Raw genomic sequence first — 25840 nt, 5'->3', positions numbered from 1 at the left:
GAATTGTATTAGTATTTTTACGTACCCCACAGAACCCATAAAGTAAAACTTTTCCACTGCTAAAACTCCAGTAATGAAGTCTAGTTCGTGTCAATTCCAGTGGGAGGATAACGTGTGCTTCTTTTGATGCAGGGATCTGTGGGACCCCTGAAGCTACCAGGTGGCAGTACAAATCAGGGTTCACTTGCGTCAATAGGAAGAGGAGCACTAGATTGGGACACTATATGGAAGTGCACATGTTGACTGAGAATTGACGGCTGGTAAATTTACGTGCGAGTTCTAACAATGCCTTTTTCCACAATCACAAATAAATAAAACTCTTGGCAGTATTTATGTGGAGACATTTTTAATTTTTGGAAAGTAATCCCCCACAAATCATGGCAAAAATGTATGCTTGAGCTATTAGTGATAATAAAGTTAAAGCAATTAAAAAAAACAAGCAAAGCAAATAATTCTTCAGAACATTAGTATTGAGTGAAATTTTCAACCTAAGTACTGATAGTATTTAATGTCTCATTTTTTGTTGTCTCCTTGAGCCTCCCTTGATCTATTCCCATGCAATCTGCATATTGTACAGCCGTCTCCACTTACATCTGTGCCTTTGACTAGCACCAAAAGCTCATAGCATGAGCCTTCATCCATGTGACAGCTGCGGCCAAGAGAACAATTTATTCCCGGCAGCTTTTGTAACGCCCACCATTAAGGAACGGAGAACCTATCAATGGATAATTGGTCAGCAGACTTGGTACTTGCCAACTGTTAGGCCAACAAGGCAGCACGGTGGAAAGAAACAGATTGCTTCTCTTCTTTATCAATGAGTGGGAAGTTGGAAGTAGGGCATTGACTTTAGAACTTACTGGAAACAATCGGAAGATACTTCACTGCAGACAATAGGCCTCTTAAGTATGTTAACTAAACAGTGAAAGCCACATGTCAGCTCTGTCTCTATCTGCCACATGTGTTGATTAGTATGATAGTCCTTTTAGATGTAGTTACAGTCACTAGAGCTTCTACTGATATCAATAGAAATGTGCATATGTATGGGGTTTTGTGTAGAAAGGCCTTCCCCTGTGTTTTACTGAATATTTATAGGAAAATAATAATAAATGAACATTTTTTTCCCTTTAACTGTTCAGAATATAGTGGCTGATCCATAGGAGAATGTTATTTTCTTTTTTGCTTCTAACTTTTTAAGTTTGGTGGATCAGGAATCTGCTCCTGGCCTGCTATCCTTAGGCTTTCTGAACACATCTTCAAAAAAATTTACATTGGCAGGTACAGTACCGTCATACATTTCATGCCAGTGTTTCCTATTGGATTGTCCATGCCAACACAAACCGCATACATAATAGGAATAATTAGGACTTGACATCTCAAAGCAAGGTGCCACCATTTATAACATGTGGGGGTGTATTTTCGATTTATACCATCAGTGTCTTCCAACTCATTTGGTGAAACTGAACCTGAGACATGGTCCCGCGACCACCACACTAGGCCTTGGATTTCATCGTAATGGGGGCTTATGAAGAGGACTACATGAATGCATATGAATGGTATTTTAAGACCTGCCTGGGAAAATGCAACTGCAATCTTGGTGGAAGAACAATGAGGGTTGTTTGCATTTCTTAAACCATTGTTGTAATAGTCTGAATAATAATAAATAGCCAGAAGGTTGAGCTAAATGGTTGATTGTAGACAATACTGGTCTGCTGTTATCTGCTTGTAACCTGCCCCACATGATGTCTCAGTGATGTCATTTAACTACAAATCCCATCAGCCCCTACAGATGTGGGGGAATTCCCCCAGGAGACCTTTTGATGCTGCCCTACCCTAAAACCAGCCCTTTGTGTAAATGCTATAGACATGGACCACAACAGTTTTCTTTTTGCAGCATACATTTGTCATCCTCTAAACTCTGAGCTCTTCAGGGTCAAGTTGCTAATAGACAATTTAACAAATTCTACAAAAATATCCCGTGACGGTATTATTCCATCGGCAGACGCTCTTCGTGAAGCTGCATAATCTCATGTCTAATGAGTGTTTAGCACTTCACACTGCTTCCTAATTGGCAAATATTTGGTGCTGTTTCACTTACAAGTCTTTTGTTCTCAGGCCAGAAGGCCGGGTACTGTGTGATATACAGAAACGATACGTTCTCTTGTTGGGAGGGGGGTTGGATGTTTAAAGATCTGAAACTGTTTTTTGGTTTTTATTGTTGAACAGATACCACAGGGGTTCTGAGCCAGTATTTGTAAAGTGCCAGCATATTCCACGGTGCTGTACAGGGCAGATACATAGGCATTGGTTTTGGGCTGTTGGAATTTCTGACGGGACATTCATCGTGATTCTCTAGTGCCCCGTGTCTATGCTACACTGTTTCTAGGCTCATTCAGACCTGATTTACAGTTGCTGCAATGTTGAAAAGTCATAAACAGAGAAATTAATCAATGCCTGTGTACTGTACAGTGCTTTTTTGCATACTCTGCTGTCTTAGTTTTCTATAAGAAGCATGCAGTAGAAATATATAAAAATGATTCCCTTATGTAGTGTCATTTGTTTTAGTCTTCATAACTTTTCAAAAGGGAGTTGCCTTCAAAAATTAAGCAAAACAATGTATATTTCACCCCTTGTCCCTGTGTCTCCCCTTTATTAGTGGAAATACAAGTATGAGATCTGTTATCCAGAAAGCTCAGAATTACGGAAAGGCCATGTCCCGTAGACTGCATTTTATCCAAATAATCCACATTTTCTCTGTAATAATAATAATACTACATTGTAACTGATCCAAACTAAGCTATAAGTAATCCTTATTAGTGATGGGCGAACTCGCTGCAAATTTCCGCGTTTAAATAATAAATAATAAAAAATAATACATTCACTAAGTTGCCAGAGAAAATTCGCTGGAGTCAAAATATATTTGATGCCGTAGACAATTCCGACGCCAGATTGTGGCTGGCGTCAAAAATATTTTGACATTGTCGTAAAAATTCGCATTTTTTTTCCCGGCGAAGCGAAACGGGAGAAATTCGCCCATCACTAATCCTTATTGGAAGCAAAACCAGCCTATTGGGTTTATTTAATGTTTACTTGATTTTCTAGTAGACGTAAGGTACGAAGATCCAGAGTACAGAAAGATCCATGATCCAGAAAATCCCAGGTTCAGAGCATTCTGGATAACAGGTCCCATACATGTAGTACCTAACAAACCTGCTACATTGTTTAAATCTTGGAGAATTGGTAATATGTTGGTAAGTAGGGTTTGCTGGTAAATATTAACCAATAATTGATTTCCTTATTGGGGACATAACAAGCCTATTTGGGTGTATTTAATGTTTACATGCTTTTTTAGTAGATGTAAGGTATGAAGATCAAAAATTCGGAAAGATCTGTTACTCAGAAAACCCCCAGGTCCTGAGCATTCTGTATAAAAGGTACCATAACTGTACCACCCTGTAGTGGAGGCAATGAGGTGGTTATATCAATAGAGCGGGACTATGATATTGCATGAGGCAAAAGAATCTAAAGAAGTCTGGTCTGTATCCTTTTGCAGCAATTAGTGATGGGCGATTTGTCCCGTTTCGCCATGAATTTTGCGAAGTTCCCACGAAATTCGCAAAACTGGTGAAAAGTTCATGATTTTTGACGCCGGCGACCATTAAAGTCAGTGGGCGTCCGTTTATCATCGCCGACAGTTCCGACGCCGTCGTAAGCGAATCTTGGCGGCAAGATTTGGCGAATTTGCACCTGGTGAATAAATTCACCCATCAGTAGCAGCAATGCCATTTTCCAAAGACTTATCTCTGATGCCGACTCCATCTAGTGGCTGAATGCAGAATCCATAAAGTCAAAATTGGAATGTTTGTGTTTCAATTAATCAGATAAACTCTAATTAGTATAAAAAAATAATTTATATGAAAACAATTGGTCAACACTGGATCAAACAGCACTAAAAGGGCTGGTGCCCCTCAGCAATTATACACATCCCCCCATCTCAACTCCAATTAGGAAGTGGCTCCTAATCACTATCATTAATTCCCCATTGTAGCAACAGGCTTCAGCTTCTATTTACAAAGTCTAATCCACGTTAGACCAACGGGCAGCCTGTAATTGGCGCTACCTTGCCCCCATCTGCTGGAAGGTGGATTATACGTCCACCACCTGAGTCAGAATCCCCAGCTGAGTTTCTTTTGTTGCTCTACTAGAGACACTTCTGGTTCTGTATCAGTGAATGAATTGCTGCCGGGAGACATTCTCTGTCTCGTCTCCTTCTTTGGCCATAGGATATAGATCGTTGCTGCCTCATCATCCCCTTTCTCTCTATTTTTTCTTTCTTTTTTTATATGAGAAATTCACGGCTCATTGCTGGAGCTTTGGAACATGCAGAAATTGTGAGATCTGTATATGAAGCATATAATTTAGTTTAAATATTACCTGGTGGTATTTCACTTTCATCACTAAATCATGAGCTTTGGGCCTGATTTGTTCAGGATAAGATACAATTTAAATTGAGAAGATTTAAAAGATACAATTATCCAGGCACAGTCTGCAGCGCCAAGTCTACTGGAGTGCGGGTGGGGAGGAGTGATGGTCATCAACATTATATACAGGTGATTTTTTACATCTTGTGCAGTGGAAAATGGAGTTGAACCTTGAGTAAAGTATTGTGGACTCTATACACATGGTACCAGCACTTTATGGACATAATTCTATAATCTGTTCAAATCTGAAGTCATAGTATAGAAACTGCAGTCCTATGTTGGCTTAAACACATCAGTCTTGCCCTGCTTTATGGCAGATTCTAGCCATCTGTATAACAGAACATTCTGTCCCAGTGGCTGCACAGATCCTATCTGATCCCCATTGTAAGCAGCAGTCCTGTCCTGCTTTATGGCAGCTGAGATTCTAGCTATCTGTATAACAGAACATTTTGTCCCAGTGGCTGCACAGATCCTATCTGATCCCCATTGTAAGCAGCAGTCCTGTCCTGCTTTATGGCAGCTGAGATTCTAGCTATCTGTATAACAGAATATTCTGTCCCAGTGGCTGCACAGATCCTATCTGATCCCCATTGTAAGCAACAGTCCTGTCCTGCTTTATGGCAGCTGAGATTCTAGCTATCTGTTTAACAGAGCATTCTGTCCCAGAGGCTGCACAGATCCCATCTGATCCCCATTGTAAGCAGCATTCCTGTCCTGCTTTATGGCAGCTGAGATTCTAGCTATCTGTATAACAGAACATTCTGTCCCAGTGGCTGCACAGATCCTATCTGATCCCCATTGTAAGCAGCAGTCCTGTCCTGCTTTATGGCAGCTGAGATTCTAGCTATCTGTATAACAGAGCATTCTGTCCCAGTGGCTGCACAGATCCTATCTGATCCCCATTGTAAGCAGCAGTCCTGTCCTGCTTTATGGCAGCTGAGATTCTAGCTATCTGTATAACAGAGCATTCTGTCCCAGTGGCTGCACAGATCCTATCTGATCCCCATTGTAAGCAGCAGTCCTGTCCTGCTTTATGGCAGCTGAGATTCTAGCTATCTGTATAACAGAACATTCTGTCCCAGAGGCTGCACAGATCCTATCTTTATAGGTTTGGACACATATTCTTAGGGGGTAGTGGAATGTACATTATTGCAGTGCCAGGAGGAACAGGAGCCTAGTCATAGTTTTATGAAACTGGGAAATCCTGACACATTACACAGATGAGCTGCACAATGGCAAGAGCTAATGATATTTACAGTGAGAATATTGAAACAATTGCACTTGAAACTGAATCAGTGTGAATGGGCAAATCACAGAGGAATAATATAATAATCTTGCAAATAGCCTTTTTATTAGCATGGGTTTTATTTAATATCCTCAAAGCCTCAGACATTTCAAGTTCAGTTAGAGATTTGGGGGGGGGGGGCTGGTAAAGTAAAACCGGTTCTTATTGTAAAGAATTGAAGGTCCCTCTAGTGTCTGTGGGAAAGAATGCACTTACAATCATTCATATCAGAACAAATCAGACATATTGGTTAGAGGGAGGGAAGAGTTAAATTATAATGGGAGACTGTCAAGGTTGGGGTTATTTTCTCTGGAAAAAAGGCGCTTGTGAGGGGACATGATTAGACTTTACAAGTACATTAGAGGACATTATAGACAAATAGCAGGGGACCTTTTTACCCATAAAGTGGATCACCGCACCAGAGGCCTCCCCTTCAGACTAGAAGAAAAGAACTTTCATTTGAAGCAACGTAGGGGGTTCTTCACAGTCAGGACAGTGAGGTTGTGGAATGCACTGCCGGGTGATGTTGTGATGCTGATTCAGTTAATGACTATAAGAGGGACTTGGATGATTTTTTGGACAGACATAATATCAAAGGCTATTGTGATACTAAACTCTATAGTTAGTATAGATATGGGTATATAGAATTTAATTAAAAGTAGAGAGGGGTGTGTGTATGGGGCTGGGTTTTCATTTGGAGGGGTTGAACTTGATGGACTTTTCAACCCAAATTAACTATGTAACTATGTAACTATATTGTAGCTTAAAACTTCTGTAAGAAACTGTTTCTTTCATGTTAGAAGATGCTGTTGCACACCATTGGTCACTGGTTCAGTAAAGCTTTTGAATAAGTTGATGAGTTGCAGAACAGCACGGCAGCTTTCGATGTTAACAATAAATAAGACCATCCTGATTAATACGGAGCCAAGTACAGTATGATCTGTGGCAATAATGGAAACCTATGATGATTCCATACTCCATCATGCATTTATTAATAAGGACATATTTTCCCTTTAATTCTGTACCCTGGTACGGTAATCAAGCTGCTGGCATTGTTTTGTTACGATTGATGTGACAGTTGCAAACCTACGCTGGCAAAAAGAATCTGCAGTGAGATGCTCTGACGCCACATTTGTAGCATTTTGATTTTGGCTTCCACAATTTAGGAATGTATCTATTCTTGAAATTTCATTTTGACAGTTGCAACCACTTAAATTAGCCATACAAGGGTCACAATTGAGTTGGCAACCAAAAAAAACTGATTTATCTGATTGGGTCTGGACAGATATCTGTTGGGCCAAATAGATGAACCTGTTCTAGGTAAACTTCTGATGAACCCATTATGTTTACTTGAGTGACCTCTTCCTTTAATGTCTTCTGATGTCCTCTGAGAGTGTTGTAGAAACACTTTCTATTCCCTTGTGAGAGCCAACGAGTTGGAGCAGTTCTGAATCAAACTGTATTTTAAATTGGAGTAAATATTTTAGTAAAGCTGATCATGTGTGTGTTAGCATGGGCCCCTTGATCAGTAATGGGAAACCTTCAACTCACTAGATCTGACCATACTACAGTGCCAATTTCATACATACGGAGGTGTCTGGTTGCCAAGCCCTACCATAAAATGATAAATTTACCAGATTTTATCACAATATTATTGATTGGCTAGACAAGAAACATGAGCTACCAATGGCCAAGACTTTATATTATTTTAAATAATTAAAATGCAAGGACATTAGAAGTCTTGGCCTTTGGCCTCATCCTTTAATGTAGTCATGGAACTACTCCATATGCTTATGTAGGGATGTGTAAAATAGCCACCCCTAGTATTATTGTCAGGCAGTCCCTCCATGTTATGGACACCTAATTGGGTCCTAAAATACAGTTGGGAGGGGTACTGTTGACTCTTGTTACTTCTCTCAGTGACCAGCAGATGGCACTGTGCTAGGATATAAAAGGCTCTGAAGCCATACTTTCAGGGTCCATCTTGTGCTGGCTCCAGGCCTGTGCAGGAGGCAGAGCTCGAGTGGAACCTAGACAGGTCAGGTCTAGTAAGAATAGGCTACTCACCCTTATAGATCACTCTAGGAGTGATAGTCACATTATTTAGCTAAGCAGTTTGAGGCTCCTACGAGGATTGTAGTGGGATTAAGATCCCAGGGTATTCATTTCCCAGAAGTAGGGACTAAGTGTACAGACCTAGGGTAGATAGATTCCCCTCAGGTTCCACTTAGGGAAAATGCTGAAAGCTGGGTGTACCTCCTCAAAGCTGCATGTATTGTTCCTATCTCTGAGGAGAATCATACTGACCAAACGTGTTGTGAGTACTGCCTATTCAATGTACTGTATGATCCTGCAAATGTTCTGATCTATGTACACTCCACTGAGGATTGTATACTGTGCTCAATAAATCTGTTCTTTGGTTCAGTTATAAGAACCACTGACACCCAATTCTTTGCACCCTGAATACAGTTACAGTTGCACTACACCCTGCTTCCACATCGATGCGAAGGCTCACTCCCTAAGATTTAAGGTCTCATCCGGAGCATATGTACTGGGAGTGAAGCTTATAGTAGAGTAAGGTGCACTCAAATTACTATAGCGCTACACTTATATATTACAACGGGGGGCACATTATTCATTATATACAGTATACGTCCATTGGCTCAGTGCAATGTGACCGTACTAATGCAGTAATGCTTGCCTAGTTGTAATGTAATATAATATTCTTTGCAACTCTCCAAGTCAGATACCCTGACAATACAACAGCATCAAAACATTGTCAATTATTGTCATATTTTCCAAGAAGGCAGAGAATGTAATCCCAGGGAATAATGTGTGACGTGTAGTAAAGGCTTTTTGCAGACCTCCATCAGGCGGCAGATAATGCCGAGTGCCCTTTTCTCTGTTTACCAAATCATGTTGTGCAGATAAACGAGAGAAAAGGACAGTACAAACACTCAACAAAGACTTTCCACTAATGGAAATCCTTTTTATTTTCTTTCTTTCTTTCTCTCTTTTTTTTTTTTTTACTAAATCCACAAACTAAATTTGCATTTTCTACTGTCTGATTTCTAAGCTGCCGGCAATTATATCATAATGTAATGGGATTAAAGTCCTTAATGCCGGCGCGGACGGGTAGGAAGGAAAAAGCCTCTTTTATTTCTGTTTGTATCAGTTCCTACACACAGAGAAGAATGCAATACGGGTACTATTATTAAAATAAAAATGTCCATTTCCCAATCTGCCCCAATGAAATGCCATTTGCACGCTTGAAAACGGAAGAATCTATAGAGTCGCATTAAGAATCCTTGAACGTCATATCTTTGTATTTGATGAAAAGCTTATGCCAAACTCTTCATTGTTACCTTAGTTTTAACAGAGAGCTTAGCGGGTGGGAAAGGGATATTAGATGTGTGTGCTCTTATCGAAATTGCAAATCCGCTATTAATAAGGATTTTATCCCAAGATTAAGAAATGTAAATATATGCTTCCACCCTTACCAATCCTCATTTGTGCATTGTTCATATATAATTACACAAGTTGACAATACTGTATATTCTGTAGGAATACTGATGTCTATCCAGGGAATAGCACTAGTGATGGCTGGGCAAATAAATTCGGTAGGCTGGAATTTGCGGCGAATAAATACGTGAAACTGTTGCGAACATACGGCGTCAAAAAATTTTGGACACACGTCGGAAAAAACGCTTAACATTATTCAGACGCCCATTGACCATAACGCCGGGGTCAAAATTTAATTTTTCGGCGAACCGAAACGGGACAACCTCGCCCATTACTAAATATCACCAGCCCACCTGAGTGGAGGCAGATATTAAATCCTTCCTGAGAGGGAAATATTTAATATATTTGGTAGACAGGAGAGGGCAGACAAAGTTGGTGATTATCATTGTACTGTGTGTTTTTCTAATTAGAAATATTCTCTTGCCATCGGGTTGACCCAATTGACCCTGTGCCATGCCTGGTTTATTCTATAAAATGATGTGATGCATGTTTCCAGAACAGTATGTACAGGTAGCTTCAAAATATTCCATGACATATGGTTGACTGAGCCATTCTGAAGCTAGGATTTAGCATGGCTACTCTATGGGGTAATTGATTACAGCTCCCTACTTTAGTAAGTTAACCTGACATTATTTTGACATGAAGTTGGGGGCTTCCAGTGCTGCTGATTGATCTTCCACAGTGAGCTAGCTATTTAAGTGTAGTTGGGTTCTAAGTCTCATATTGCAGAATGTGTAATACATTGGGGCAAATTCATCAAGGGTCGAATATCGAGGGTTAATTAACCCTCGATATTCGACTGGGAATGAAAATCCTTTGACTTCGAATATCGAAGTCGAAGGATTTTGCGCAAAAAGTTCGATCGAACAATCAAAGGAATAATCTTTCGATCAAACGATTAAATCCTTCGAATCGAACGATTCGAAGGATTTTAACCCAACGATCAAAGGATTATCTTTCGACCAAAAAAACTTAGCCAAGCCTATGGGGACCTTCCTTTTTCTTAAAGAGACAGTACTTCGACTATTGAGTGGTCGAATAGTCGAACGATTTTTAGTTTGAATCCTTCGATTCGAAGTCGAAGGTCGAAGTAGCCCATTCGATGGTCGAAGTAGCCAAAAAAAAACACTTCGAAATTCAAAGTTATTTTACTTCGATTCCTTCACTCGAGCTTGGTGAATGGGCCCCATTATGTCATACAGAGTATTCCTGTATACTCTGTATGCTTTTTCTACACCCAGGTTCTTTCTCTTGCCTTGCTTTTGAAATTCTAATATTTATACCTTCTGTTTTGTATCTTTCTCCTTCTCTTTTCTTCTACCAAGCCATTATTCTTTCTCTCAAGCTCTTCCCAGTCATTGTGTCAATCAATGATCTCCTCTCCTTTATACTTCCTTTACTTTCATCTGTTGTTTTTCATTCTATCTTCTTCAGCTTTGTGCTACTTTTGTTTGCTTTTCTCCTTCTTCTTATTAACCCCATTTCTCATGTCAGACTCTTCAGTTTCTCACTCCTTTTGCTCTAAGACAGTGATACTAAGTGGAAAGACTATGATGTCCTGCCTGGATATGACTTATGAGCCAAATGGGTTTCTGATGATGCACAAAGTAGATATGTTAGAATTAAATAGTGTACAAATATTGGAATGGTAAGTCTAAGGAGGTTATTTATCAAGCTCCAAGCTCTCAGTATTTTTAATATCCAACTCCAAGCAACTCCGCATACCCGAATGGACCTTATTTATGAAGAAATAAGCCCAAATAAATAGGGTCAGGCAAACTTCGGAGCTTTCCCTGAAAACTCCGAATTGTTCAGAGTTTTCTGCAAAGACAAAGTTTTCTGAGTTTTTTGCGCTGAAACCCAAAATCATTGGATATTGGTACAGACATCAGCGCGGACACTGGGACCTTCCCCATTGACTTATACAGGACCTCAAGATCTTTTCGATGCAGGGGATTCAGATTCAGAGTTTTTAGTCCATCAGACTTTAATAAATCTCAAAAAATTCATAGTTTTTTTTTTTGCTCCAAAAACTACGAATTATTTGAAGTTCGGATTTTCGGAGCTTGATAAATAACCCCCTAAGGGTATATATGCTGAGTCAATACATGTGCAGTAGTGATGGGTGAATTTGCACCATTTGCGAACAAATTCACGAAACAGCGCCGGCGTCTCGTTTTTGACGCCGGCGTCAGTTTTTGACAATTTTTTTTTGCACCTGGCGAATAAATTTGCCCATCACTAATGTGCAGCTGATATTATCCAGTACATAGGCTTCAAATGCCTTCTAGGTTTGAGATACCCACAGCCATGGCTGAAGAGGACCCAAAAATGAACTTCAGGGATATAAACAAAAGAGATCAGTGTGCTGCACTTGGCTTAGAATTATGGCAATTGGAACTGGAATCCTAAGAAATGTTTCAGAATTTTCTAGGCAAATAAATTATATCAAAGAGATAGTATGAACAGTCGCTGTCAGTAGAACAGGTGCTAACAGCATGGGACACTCATGCATAAGAAATTCATCAAAATAAAGTATATAAGGCAGATGTGTAGTCTCCTTGGCCAGTTTCATGTCACAACAGCTTCCTAAGTTATGAGGGATGAGCTTTTCAGACATTCTCCATCACTTCATATCCAAGCCTACTGTCATTCAATATTCACTTGACCTAGTGATACCCTCCCTGTTAGAAACATGTAGTCAAGTAAGTGATTGCTGGTTTTGATCCTCATCTTGATGGCAACAAAGAAAAAGAAAGAAGCCAGTAATATGACTTTGAATATACACTTTAGACGTATTATTTTGACAGCCAGTTCTTTTCTAGTAAATCGCCTGATCCTTGTCAGCGTGACGGTAATAATAAAGTTGTTGTTGTTTTTATTTTAATGGTGCACTTGAGAAGAAAAAATAGCTCTTAAAAGGGATGATGCCATCACAGACTGATTCCATTTCAAGCATAAACAGCACTTTGTCATTTCATGGTACTTAGGAGTCCCAGGTTATTCGCACTGGCTGGCAGTCTAGGGCGGTTATTCAACTGATTGGCAAGTAATCTCACACATGTTTGGCCACCTTCCCTTGATCTGGCCTTTTTTATTGTTTTAATGCATTTGTTGACATGGCTGAATCCCTTGAAATGTTTCACATATATTAATTACTGTACTGTACATTAATTGCATTAGCTGAGAAACCCAACTTACCTCAAGCCAAAGAAGCCAGTACATATAGACAGAACTCTGTACTTATTGATAATTAGATGCATCTAACTGCATGTCTAGGGAAGCATTTGATAAATTGCCTGCAAGGCTGCACAACCAGGCAGAGGCATTACAAGTTGTGCCCCTTTAATAAATGAGCCCCAAGACCAGCAACATATTTTAGATTTTCATAGCACAAGCATATGAGCATCATTTTGGTATTTCTGCTCAGTTAAGTTCTTGCACTTAATTCAACCTCTACTCCTTGGTACAAGTTTTTGTACCCAGTTCAACCTCTACTCCTTGGTACAAGTTCTTGTACTTAATTCAACCTCTACTCCTTGGTACAGTTCTTGTACTCAGTTCAACCTCTACTCCTTGGTACAAGTTCTTGTACTTACTTCAACCTCTACTCCTTGGTACAAGTTCTTGTACTTAATTCAACCTCTACTCCTTGGTATAGTTCTTGTACTCAGTTCAACCTCTACTCCTTGGTACAGTTCTTGTACTCAGTTCAACCTCTACTCCTTGGTACAAGTTCTTGTACTTACTTCAACCTCTACTCCTTGGTACAGTTCTTGTACTCAGTTCAACCTCTACTCCTTGGTACAAGTTCTTGTACTTACTTCAACCTCTACTCCTTGGTACAAGTTCTTGTACTTAATTCAACCTCTACTCCTTGGTACAGTTCTTGTAATCAGTTCAACCTCTACTCCTTGGTACCGTTCTTGTACAACCTTTGTTCCATGTTGATTGTATTCAGTTCAACATTTACTCTGTTTAGTACTTGTACTCAGGTCAACCAGTACTTCATGGTATTTGTACTCTGTTTAACTTCTACTCCATGGTGGTTGTAGTCAGTTAAACCTAATTTTTCTTTAGTACTTTTACTCAGTTCAAGATCTACTTCTTGGTATTCAGTTCAACCTCTGCTCTTTGGTACTTGTACTCAGTTTAACCTCTACTCATTGGTGGTCACACTCAAGTCAAGATCTACTCCTTGGTACTTGGTTCAACTTCTGCTCCTTGGTTCTTTGATTCATTGGGATTTCTGCTCTGTGGACTTGGGCTCCTGGGACTGATTTATGGGATACTTATGTCATAAAATGATATTGTGTGATGTGGACGGGCTGCAAATTTATCATGATTTTGGAGCCTACTTAAGTGGATAACCTGGATTCACAAGCCAACATGAGGCATCAATACTTATTGTAGGCTGGGGAGTTTAGTGTTTTATTGTTGGATGTGGAAACATGATTAAACTAAATGCCTCCCTTGCAACTGGATCCGTCCTAATGAAACTCATCTTATTGGACTGCTACACTGGTACTTCACTCAGTTTAGCCTCTTTTTTTTGCTACTTGTAATTAGTTCTATTCTTTTGTTTTTGTACTCAGATCAACCTCTACACTGCCTGTAGCAGAAAAATGTTAAATTTCAATACATATGTAATACTGCTTATCTTCCCAAGGGTTGAGGCACAAGGGGCCCTACAAAGACTGTTTCTATCTTGCTCTAGTGCCGCTATCTCACCATTCAACCTACTATTCCTTCTCTCTTTTACTTGCATGAAAAATGTATAGCATAAAGAAAGCAGGCCGCTAATAAGTCTGCCAGTGAATAAAAAGATCTGGAGCAAGTGGTGGGATCTAAATGTGTTTTAAATTTAGTGTCCCTTCTTGTTCATGTGATTAAACTATAATATCTGCAAAGCAGGAACAGAAATGAAAAGGCATAAAGGGAATATTACAGAAATGTGCTTCACCTTTATTGTACAGACAGATAACAATGTTGGCAGGTTTGTAGCAATGGAAAAATAAGCAAATTAAGGAATACAGATCTGCATTAATTCTCTATACGAGGGATGTCAGTTGATGCGTTAAACCGTGTTTATTAATGGAAGAGAGGTTTGTTTCCTTTTACATTTGAATATCAGCAATTTAGCATTTATACAAGCATCTCATTAAATAAAAGTTGCTCCTGGAAAGAACATAACATTCTGCATGTTTAAGGTGATGCTTTTTCCTTTTAAAGGTGACTATAACTTTTATGTTATCATTTCTTTTACCTTGATTTTATTTGCAGTTGTAATGATGCTGCCTGCAAGCTCGGCACAACATAGAAAGCCATTGTTTTCTAGCTCTCTGACCACATCCTTTCTTACTTCCTACCATCGATCTTCTCTTTGTTTACAGATTTTCCATATGATGTGAACCCCTGGCCGAATAATAATGTTGCAATTAGAAACAATAATTGTGATCCCTGCTTATTCAATGTCACCCTGTGTCTCTCCATGGATCTTTATACAGGGGGTTGAGCAGGAATATATATTTAGTTTTGCCACTGTATTCGTAGTTGTTGTTTAACCAAAACCTAGCGAGTAGGGAATCAACTGAAGTGTGCCCATAATTGAATTTGGAATATCCTTGATGTTTTTTTTAATCAACAATTGAGGTGAATTGCACAGATTTGTTTTCCCTGCTGAGGATGAATCACAGGAGAAATCTAATATAAGAGGAACCATTAAGTGATTGTCAACAGACTGCTTCTCAAGTTTCTGCTCCTGTCTAATTGGCTTTATGTTCTTCCTTTACTGTCTGGTTTTTTTTTTAAAAAAAAAAAATCAAGAGAGAAACTTTTAATATTTTTAATTAGATGGCATAATTGGTGGAGATGTGGAGATGATCCATCTGGGAGGACATGGCTCTTTAGTGATGAGCATCAGTTTAGCAGTGAGAATAAAGTTTTAATGGCAGATTTACTAAATTCAAATTTCCAATTTTTTTTTTTTTGGTCAAAACTCACAATTTCAAATTTAAACCAACCAACCGACTCGAATTTGAATGTGAGATTTATCACACCTGGACCCTGGAAACAGTTCTAATTCGATGGCCACCTAAAACCTGCTGAGTTCATGTACAAGTCAATGGCAGAGGTCCGTTGAACCATTTGAAGATGTTAATAGTCTTCCTGACATTCAAGTTTTTTTTTCGGAGGAAAACTTGTTTAGAATTTGATTCGGATTTTCCTTTTTGATCGAACGTTAGAGTTTTTTCTTAAATAACCTCCCATTTGAGTTGTGAGCGCATTCAAATTTATAAGCGTTAAAAAACTTTGAAATTCTACCTTTGATAAATAATCCCCTTAATGTAGCTATACTGTAGTTTCCTGCACACTTCTAGAACAGCTTGGCCTGGATAAATGGAATTTGCAGGTACTGTATGACTGTGCCCCAAGTGTTTCAACTAGATAAATTAAATGTACAGCGCATCCATAACTGTGCACCTTTAGAACGCTGTACTGGTATGGCAAGATGTTGTGGAAGAGTTAAGGACATTTGGCCAAAATATCCTATGTAGTTCAGCATTTACGACCACAACCGATACTCTTGGGATCATGAGTAGTTTTTTATGCTTTTCAAGTCTATACATTTACATGTGTGGTGATTTCACAGAACCCCAATGTGTTGTACTGGTGGGAATGCATCAACATCTGGACATCTGCAGGGTGTGAAAGATACTTTATATGGAGTTTTATGGTGTAGGATAGTTTTGTCTGCTGAGATATTTTGGTAGGTTATGGGTCTATCAATGTTATCTTTCCCATTGACAAAACCATCTGCATTTAAGTTTTACAGCTGCATTCTCATATACATTCTGCTTCAGGGCTCATTACACTTGGTCGAAATGACAATGGCTGTCTGAATATAAAACTCCTCTCTGTTGAGATGTTCTCTTAGGTTATGTCAAACCTCTTCATCTGTTGTGAACTTCAACAGCCCAGTCAGTCAAAATCTTTGATAATATCAGCTGGGTCTCAGCAAGTTCTAACTGTTTGGCCATCATTGATTGGCTTTTCTTTCCTCTAAAACTCTCCTAAAATAAACCCCCCTCCAGAAATAATGATTCCAGAAGCTGGTTATGGTGGAAAGAGATATATTTAATGAAATGAACAGTTTTACTGCCTGTCACACTGCTTTTTTAAACAGGTGATTTGCCTTCTACACAAATCATAAATGTGTCACTGTTCTGTTCTGAGAGTTCCCTCCGAATAGTGCCAGTAATACATTGATCCAACAGCTTTTTAAGAGAGCATCAGTCTAGCTTCCATGGGCTACAAGTACTCTCCAACACAGCCAACTTTGAAAAATCTAGGACCCATAGCCAACCCTGATTGTAAAAATAATGTAGTTAAACTTTCCATAACTATGATCATTTGATCATAATTAAATGATAATCATCATCATCTTGTAAAAATGATTCATAAAATAAGACTTGGTTATGGACAGGTGCTCAATGAATCTGTATATGTAGCCTAAGTCGGGCCCACTGTGTGGTATTCCAACAATTGCTGATCAACAATTCTTATTAAAAAAAAGTGAAGTTTTTCATGACAGTAAGGGGCCCATTCACCAAGCTCGAGTGAAGGATTCGAAGTAAAAAAACTTCGAATTTCGAAGTGTTTTTTGGGCTACTTCGACCATCGAATGGGCTACTTCGGACTACGACTTTGACTTTGAATCGAAGGATTCAAACTAAAAATCATTCGACTATTCGACTATTCGATAGTCGAAGTACTGTTTCTTTAAGAAAAAACTTCGGCCCCCTAGTTCGCCACCTAAAAGCTACCGAAACCCAATGTTAGAAGGAAGGTCTCCATAGGCTTTACACGTTTTTTTTGGTCGAAGGATAATTCTTCGATCGTTGGATTAAAATCCTTCGAATCGTTCAAATCGTTCGTTCAGCTTAGTTGTGAACATAACATCTCTCCAGTACATACAGTACATAGCATTACTGCGGCCCTTCTTAAAAAAAAAAAACTATAACCAGGACTTAGCATCTGCAAAAAAAAAACCTCATCATTATTTAATTTTGTACAAAAATAAATGTTGTTTTTCTAGCAGTTGGGAGGCATTATTTCATATGCAAGGTTGTCTTTTTCTTTTCTGTCGAAAAGTGTTTTGCCAATGCTGATAATTCGAAGCATTCTATTCTGAGACAGTACTTTTGTTTGCATATAATTTGTAAATTAAGAATGTATTAGCATACTGTATTAAAATGGAGTCATTCACTCAGTATAAACAATGCCAGCAGTGGGCAGAGAGGAATGAAACCACAAAAGTGCTGGGTCATTTGCATCCTGTGAATTGAATGGTATCAACACTAAGAAATTAGCATGTAGTTCCTTCTTGCTTCAGCTCTAAATCCATTCAGTTCAGTGCCCTTTCAAAAGCCCATCCCTTGTGTATTATAAGATGATTTTCCAGTTATTTTCAGTCCTGCCCAAATAAACATGCATCTGCAGCTGAGATGGGCGACTTTGTTCCCCTTTCACCAGACAATTAAACAAAACACCATGAGTGGCCAAGGATGTTCTGAGTGAAGCACAGCTGGGTCCCCACCATATGCTGCTAATGAGCAGAATCATTATTTTAATGAACCCATATTTTATACCCTCACAAGCCCCTTCTGTTCCTGAAATCATTGAACGTGAATTTCTTGATTAACAAATTGTTTTCTTTTTTAAAGGAATAAAATAGGGGGAAAAACAAAGAGAACCATCATTATGGGGCCGACTAACTTCGAGTGAAGGATTCGAAGTTAAAAAACTTTGAATTTTGAAGTTTTTTTTGGGCTACTTCGACCATCGAATGGGCTACTTTGACCTTCGACTACGACTTTGAATCGAAGGATTCGAAGTAAAAATCGTTCGACTATTCGACCATTCGATAGTCGAAGTACTGTCTCTTTAAAAAAAACTTCGACCCCCTAGTTCACCATCTAAAAGCTACCGAAGTCAATGTTAGCCTATGGGTAAGGTCCCCATAGGCTTGGCTAACTTTTTTTGATCGAAGGATTTTCCTTCGATCGTTGGATTAAAATCCTTCGAATCGTTCGATTCGAAGGATTTAATCGTTCGATTCGAAGGATTTAATCGTTCGATCGAAGGAATTATCCTTCGATCGTTCGATCTAACTATCTGCGCTAAATCCTTCGACTTCGATATTCGAAGTCGAAGGATTTTAATTCCTAGTCGAATATCGAGGGTTAATTAACCCTCGATATTCGACCCTTAGTGAATCGGCCCCCATATGTACAGACTTGATGTTATTTGAATATGCAGTGTCACGTGGGCAACTAAATTGCCTGGTTTGACGGCATTCTGGCTAGTTAGGACTATTAGAAAGAAGTGAGGATGTTGCAAGTGGGCACATATATGGCACGGCATTCACTATAATGAGTATAATACGTGGCATAATCTTTTGGGTGATATGGCCAGAGCTTTTCATATTAATAATTACTGAATATATCAAAAGCATATTCAATGATATTTGAAACACATAACATTTGATATGAAAACAACTAAAATCCTTTGAACCTTCTATCAGTCTTCCCTTTCAGATAACCAGCAATATCCACTAGACCATGAGTCCCCAATCTTTTTTACCCATGAGTTATATTCAATTGTAAGAAGAGTTATGGAGCAACGCAAGCATGAAAACAGTTCCTGGGGACGCCAAATAAGTGTTGTGATTCTCTGTTTTGTAGTCCCTATGAGGACTGGCAGCTCACAGGAGGCTCTTTTTGGCAATACATCTGGTTTTATGCAATCATGGATGCAATTGCCTCCAAGCCAAGAATTCAAAAATAAGCCCCTGCTTTCAGACCATTAGGACCATTAGGAGCAACAACCAAAAGGTTGGTGAGCAACATTTTGCTCACAAACCACTGGTTGGGGATCACTGAACTAGACCCTTGTTCTTAGCTCAGCAGTTTAGCTTGATATGGTTCTTTCATAACTAGAACTAGATATGGTTCTTTCATAATAGAACTCCTAACTTTTAACAAAATGAATTAAGAAATATTGTTTCCCCTCTGTGTCATTTAAAAAGTGAAATTAATTTTGCATTACAAGCACTTGAGACGCAGGCATCACACAGCTGGGGCAGAATCTTGCTTGAAGGGTCTAACAGAAGGGAAAGGGTCTGCGCATGGACCTTTATTGTCACATCATCAAAATAGAAGCGGCCTAGGGTACTGATAATTGAGGCTTTCAGTGTCTTTGTAACCAGGATTTTTATAGAATGCTTTAATAAATAGCATGAAAACTCAAAGATTATTCCCACATTCAAATATTCCCACATTTTTAACTCAAACTCGCATGCTCAGACTATTGAGATTATTTGTAGACCAGCTTATTATTTGTCTTGTGTGAAGCAGAATTCTGTATGAGAGCCTACATCAGAGATATTGCACATAAACTGATGATATTCCATGGGAGAAGCGCTGAGCAGTTGTACAGAACACTTGCATAGCCGTTTTGGCATCTATCACTCGTTCCACACAGCGGTGAGCATTAAATTTGCTCTGAGGACATCTTGGAGATGTATCTTTGAGATAATTGATATTTATTAGTGTGTTTGTAATTTCAGGCTTTTGTGGCTTGATGATGGGTATGAATCACATCCAACACAGTCTCAGTGAGGGTGTTTGTATGTATTATGATTCCCCAATAAGTAGAGGCGTTGTTTGCTACCTTCCCGCTGTGAGTTATTAAGATAGATTGAAGGGACTCACTTGTCCCATGTAAAGAACAGTTTAATTATGGTGCCATTATGCTAATTCATGCAAATGTAGAAAATGTGTTCCCTTGGTTAAGAAGGCAGGGAGCAAAACAACGATTAAAGTGTAAGTCTTAAGTACAAATTAGTTTATCACATTACTAAGCAGACTCCCACAAAGCAGGTGTCCTTTGCAAGAAACAAACAACATTATAGTTGGCCATAAAAAGCTGTAAATAACATTGTGCTGCCGGTGCCGCGGTGAGAGAGCTCTGTAATTATACATGTACATTCGCAGTGTTTCATTGGCTCATGTTATAATAGGGCAGTCAATTAATGTATTCCTAGGAGAGAAGTCCTTAAACATTATCAGTTTTTCTGTATGTAGTGGAGCAGGAAGGAATGTAGTCAATTGTTAGATTGTAAGCTCAGTAGGCAAGGTGTTTATTCATTCCTCCTAATTACTATGTAGTGTATTTAAAACAAATTAAAGTACACCGTTGGAATGGACTGATAAGCTCTATTTCACAAGTCATTTCTCAAGAGTCCTTTCTTGCCCATCATACCAAGAGGACCTCTTGTATTTGTATGTCGTCTATATAAAAAAAATCTGTTCTGTCCTCTGTTTAATGAACTAATCAGTCCATGGTGGGCCTATGTATCCTAAACAGTGTTTGTTGTTCTTATTGTTTCAGGTTCACAGGTCAACAGTTTTACATCGTTATGGTTCCTGTCTGAACCATCAGATGTCGTTACCATGCGTGGAGGCAATATTGTTCTTAACTGCTCAGCACAATCTGATCGGGGACCACCAATAATCAAGTGGAAGAAGGATGGAGTTTATCTGAATTTGGCAATAGATGAAAGAAGACAGCAACTCCCCACTGGGTCTCTCCTAATACAGAATGTGGTCCACTCCAGGCACCACAGACCGGATGAGGGTGTTTACCAGTGTGAAGCTTCCTTAGATGGTGTTGGAACAATAGTCAGTCGGACAGCTAAAGCAATAGTTGCAGGTAAGATTTTCAATTTTCTATTTTAGTTTTCTTTTAGAGGATTGATAGACTGATGAGCTAAAAAATACAGCAATCATAATATTGGGGTTTAGATGAATACTGAATATTCTGAATTTACAGCAAAATTCTTATATTCCTTATTATATAAGATTGATATTGAAACTTTTCTATACTACTGTTAGAACAATATAGGTGTAACATAATAACAACAATATTCTTAGGAATGAATTGAATCTAGGATTTGGTTTAAAATTTGGTAGCATTAAAGTTCTTTTTACCAGATTCAAAATCAGCTGGAATTTGGCTAAACTGACACCAAACACGTTTGGTAGAAAAGCACAATATCAATTTTTTTCCACTATTCAAAAAAGTAACTGAGAAAAAATACAGTCTTAAATGTTTTCAAAATGTGAGTTTTACAAAATCAAATTTTCAAGATCACATTTTCTCACAATTCATGTAAATCACTGTGAAAATACAGAATCTCAATTTTTTTCAAAAGTTGAGTTTTACAAAATTGAATTTTCAATTTAAAAAAAATATCAAAAAGACTAATGAAACAATGTGGCAGCTAAAACCTGAGAACTTCTATATAAGTCAGTGGGAATTATGTTTTCAACATTGAAGCTATTTTATTCATTTTCTTTCAAATTTGCAAAAATGAAGGGAACAGCAAAGGGCAACAATATGATTTGCATTCTGATCAAATTTTCTTCAACAAATGAATGTGATTGAATTTGTTCAATTAGAGTTAATCCATAAATCTGCTTGCCGTTGAGTTTTTTGTTGTGATTTCATTTGAAAAAACTGAAATTTGAAAATTGATACCTACAGTAGTGTCCTAATTCATGTTATTTTCGAGCTCTGGAGAACTGAGGGTGACATTGTTACCAGATATTGCCATTTTGTATGAATTTTTCTGAATATATTTATATGCACATTATGGTTATGATTCTTTTTGATATTCATCTGTACTATTCTTGGTGGATTCATGATTTATAAAAAAATCTTAAAATGATGTATTTGGTGAATTGCTACGTATCATATAACATAAGAATATTATCGGCAGGACATTCAGGCAGTATGAAGATCAATCCTCTATGTTGTATTGTAAAAATACCAGACATTGTGGATTAGATTATAGAACATATACTATTATAGAAAATATACATTTATGTGCCCCTTTGTACCCTCCCCCAGTTTAACCAGCCAATGATCATGCATTTAACTGTACATGTTACCTAAAGCTGGTTCTGGTTGTTCAGGTTCTTAGGCACACATGAGAAGCAGGGAATAGAAGAAGCCAAGTCCTCAAGATGATTGATTCTTGATAAATATAATTTGAAACCGCTACAGGGAAACATTTTGGTTGATGAGTTGTCCTCTGTCCACCTGCATGTGCGGACTACATCCATAACAAGCATCTATTACTGGAAATAAACATTTACACAAGCTACAGCTGTAGGGCGCTGATAATTTATGTGACCGTCCCGTTGTCTACACCGCTGGCAACATTTTGATTGGCTCCTTGCTTACATGGATTGACCTCATGCATGAAATATCCCAGTTGGCTGGTGACAGTTTGTGTAACTTGATAACAACCAGAAACTGAGGGGGGAATCAATAAATTTGTATTCAATTAAATGGATATAGGGGAACAAATATAATTTTTTATTGATTCTCAGGGAGAACTGTAAACACCCTGAAACTCTACTTCTTCTAACAATGTTCTTACAATTTTGCAAGTATCTGTGCAGAATAGTGATGGGCGAATTTATTCGGCAGGCGCGAATTTGCGCGATTCGCCGCCAGCGAATAATTTCGCGAATCACCCGCGAAAATTCGCCCGAAATTTTTTTTCCGCCAAAACAGACGCCGGCGTCAAAAATAGGTGCCGTTTTGCGAATTTTTCGCCATTTCGCGAATTTCACGGGAAATTCGCAAATTTTACGGCAAAACGAAACGTCGCAAATTCGCCCATCACTAGTGCAGAATAGTAAGATCATTACTTTACTCTTAACGGCACAGTAATCCCCCTTTTTAGGTGACCTTTATAACTAAAGTTTGTGCTGAATTTTAATTTTGTCTATCTGATCAAGAAACATCTACAGTGTGCGTATTGTCTTGTCATGCACTAAACCATAAACTGAAATTATGTTCAGTTTCCAACTTCCTGAAGTCAGAGTTGGTAGAGGAACAGGGAGTTACCAGTTCACGATAAACTCTCTGTATAGTGAGCTGATACTTATCTCAGAACCTTACAAAGACTTCAGCTTTGGTAATGGAGGGGTTTGTTTATACAGAACCCATTATCTCTATGTTAACATGTTAAAATGTCTGTGATTATGGCTCTCCAGTATATATACAGTCGATGGAATGGTCTATCCTTGTCAAAAATGTGAAGGTATTTATTAAACCCAAGAGCATACAGGCAGTGCTAATGCCTTTGCTGGAACCTTTTTAAGCCTCACTGACTATTAAGTAGTCATTCTCCATATCTTTTATTTGGCATAATGTTTAATTACCAATATGCAACTACTGAGGGAGGAAATTAGATGATTATTTTCCCTCCAACTAAACAAATAAAACAAATCAACATATTATTGTCAACAGTTACAATTGCTTAGTCTAAGCAAAAGCAAATGTATTACAACAGTTCTAATACTGTATAGTTGTGCTATCAACAGCCTGAAAATGGAGCGCTATTTTGTTGGCAATCTGTACAAATTTGATATTGGTTGGGTTTATTAGCCAAAAATAGTCGTTTAACTATATATGGGATACATGGGAGAAAAATAAAATGGTAAACCACATAAACAAAGAAATCAATTAATTGATTAATGAATCCCCCTAGTTTCATTGACTTGACTTGAGCTTATTAAAGTTGTTAGAATCAGGGTTCCACTACGTTGCTTAAAATCTATCCCATTTCAAGCATCATCATAGAAGATGTTGGTCTATCCTACTCTCCCAAGCAAAGCAGTTCCAGTCACATTGGCCTAGACAGTGGAATCAGCCAATGCCCAATTATCAATTAAATATCCAATTATCAATAGGAGATGTGTAGAACTTTGGGACAGCAGCAGGAGTGCAATTAAAAAAAAACACACATCTATAGTAAAAATTTAGCGAAATTGAGACGTTTCCCTTAGATAAAAAAAAATATCCTCGTAATCACAGAAAAATGTGCAAAACTTTGTTGAAATACATTTGATTCAACAGAAAGGTGAACTTACATTGTGGTTAAGATGTTTTTTGTTGGCTGGTCCTGATGCAGAGGCTTCCTATTCCATCCAACTGACACTTGGAGGTGGCAGTGAAATGCACATGTGCAAATCTTGGAGATATGGTATATCCTGATGCAGGGATGTAGCAAGAGGGTAAAAGTGTCCCACTTTTTACCAGACATTACAGACCACATGGTAAAATTCAAGCACAGATTCTAAAAAATTTACCTGGCGAAAAAGTTCCCTCATCCTTACCCATGTAATATGTCAGCTAACATATCTTTGCACTCTTTGTTAGTCCTTGATGAAGTGCACATCAGTGCTCGAAACGTTGGATTTTTTTTTTCAATAAATCACCTATTTTCACCAGTTGTTTCAATAAATCACATATTTTCACCAGTTCCCAAATGTATGCAGTACCTTTTTGGTTTTGCTCTCTCCAAACATACTGTATACAATTGCTTCTAATATAAACAAAGAGAAGAACTATATTACTGGGGTGTAAGTATTGTAGTTTTTTTTGGAAAAAGGGGCTCTTGACTAGTGATGGGCGCATTTTGCCATCGGAAAAGTCGCTTGCGTCAAAGTCGTCGCACGTCAACATTATTTGGACGCCTATTGACTTTAACGGCACCGTCAAAATTGACCCGCGCGTCAGAATTGACATGGTCGTCAAAATTTATGCCACCTAAGCACTCATAGTCACAAAATTGTTAAAAACACGAGTGCACCATGTGTTGAACCATATCCCCACTGTCACATGAAGATCATTAGCCAGTTTATACAAAGTCTTTTCATTACTAAGTCTGAATGTGTCATTTAGGGATGCACCGAATCCACTATTTTGGATTCAGCCAAACCCCTGAATCCTTCTCTAAAGATTCAGCCGAATACCGAACCAAATCCTATTTTGCATATGTAAATTAGTGGGAAGGGGAAAATATTTTTTACTTCCTTATTTTGTGACAAAAAGTCACGAGATTTCCCTCCCCGCCCCTAATTTGCATATACAAATCAGGATTCGGATTCGGTTCGGCCTGGCAGAAGGATTCGGCCGAATCCGAATCCTGCTGAATAAGGCCGAATCCTGGCCAAATCTTGGATTCGGTGCATCCCTAGTGTAATTTCCTTGCTCATTCTGCTCTTTTTAACCTCTAATACAACTGCAAACCTCTTATATTTGAAATATATATGTGTTTCAGAGGTTATATTTAATAGGATGGCAGAGTTGTTTACAGCCCAGAACAGCTAACCTTTAGCGGAATGCTCAAGGAATATAAAGAAGGTTCAGTAATTGAAAATAAAGCATCAGGTTAAAATGATCACTTCCAAAAGCCACACATGCATTACTGAAGACTTACCAAACACCTACCCCAATCCCAAAGATAGTTACTTTTTAATACAGTTAAAGGCAGAGCCATTCAAAAAAATCTGAAGCACTCTTATCATTTAATTTATTTTATGGTTTTTCATTATTCAGACCAGCAGTTGATTCTTTCTCATTCTAAGCATTTGTTTAATGACCTCCAGTAAAAGTTTTCTTCATACAGAAA

General features: G+C 38.4%; 1 protein-coding gene across 1 annotated transcript in view; it reads left to right on the top strand.

The window, feature by feature from the left end:
* dcc.S (DCC netrin 1 receptor S homeolog) overlaps positions 1-25840 on the top strand; it is a 479548-nt gene that overhangs the window by 166023 nt on the left and 287685 nt on the right. The window contains exon 2 of the mRNA XM_018244588.2: positions 20740-21060. Within this exon, the coding sequence (XP_018100077.1) occupies positions 20740-21060 (321 nt within the window). The remainder of the gene's footprint in view (positions 1-20739; positions 21061-25840) is intronic.

Source organism: Xenopus laevis, chromosome 1S, assembly GCF_017654675.1.
Source record: "Xenopus laevis strain J_2021 chromosome 1S, Xenopus_laevis_v10.1, whole genome shotgun sequence".
Lineage (NCBI taxonomy): Eukaryota > Metazoa > Chordata > Amphibia > Anura > Pipidae > Xenopus > Xenopus laevis.
The sequence above is the reverse complement of the archived record's forward strand: the minus strand, read 5'-3'. Positions and strand labels throughout refer to the sequence as shown.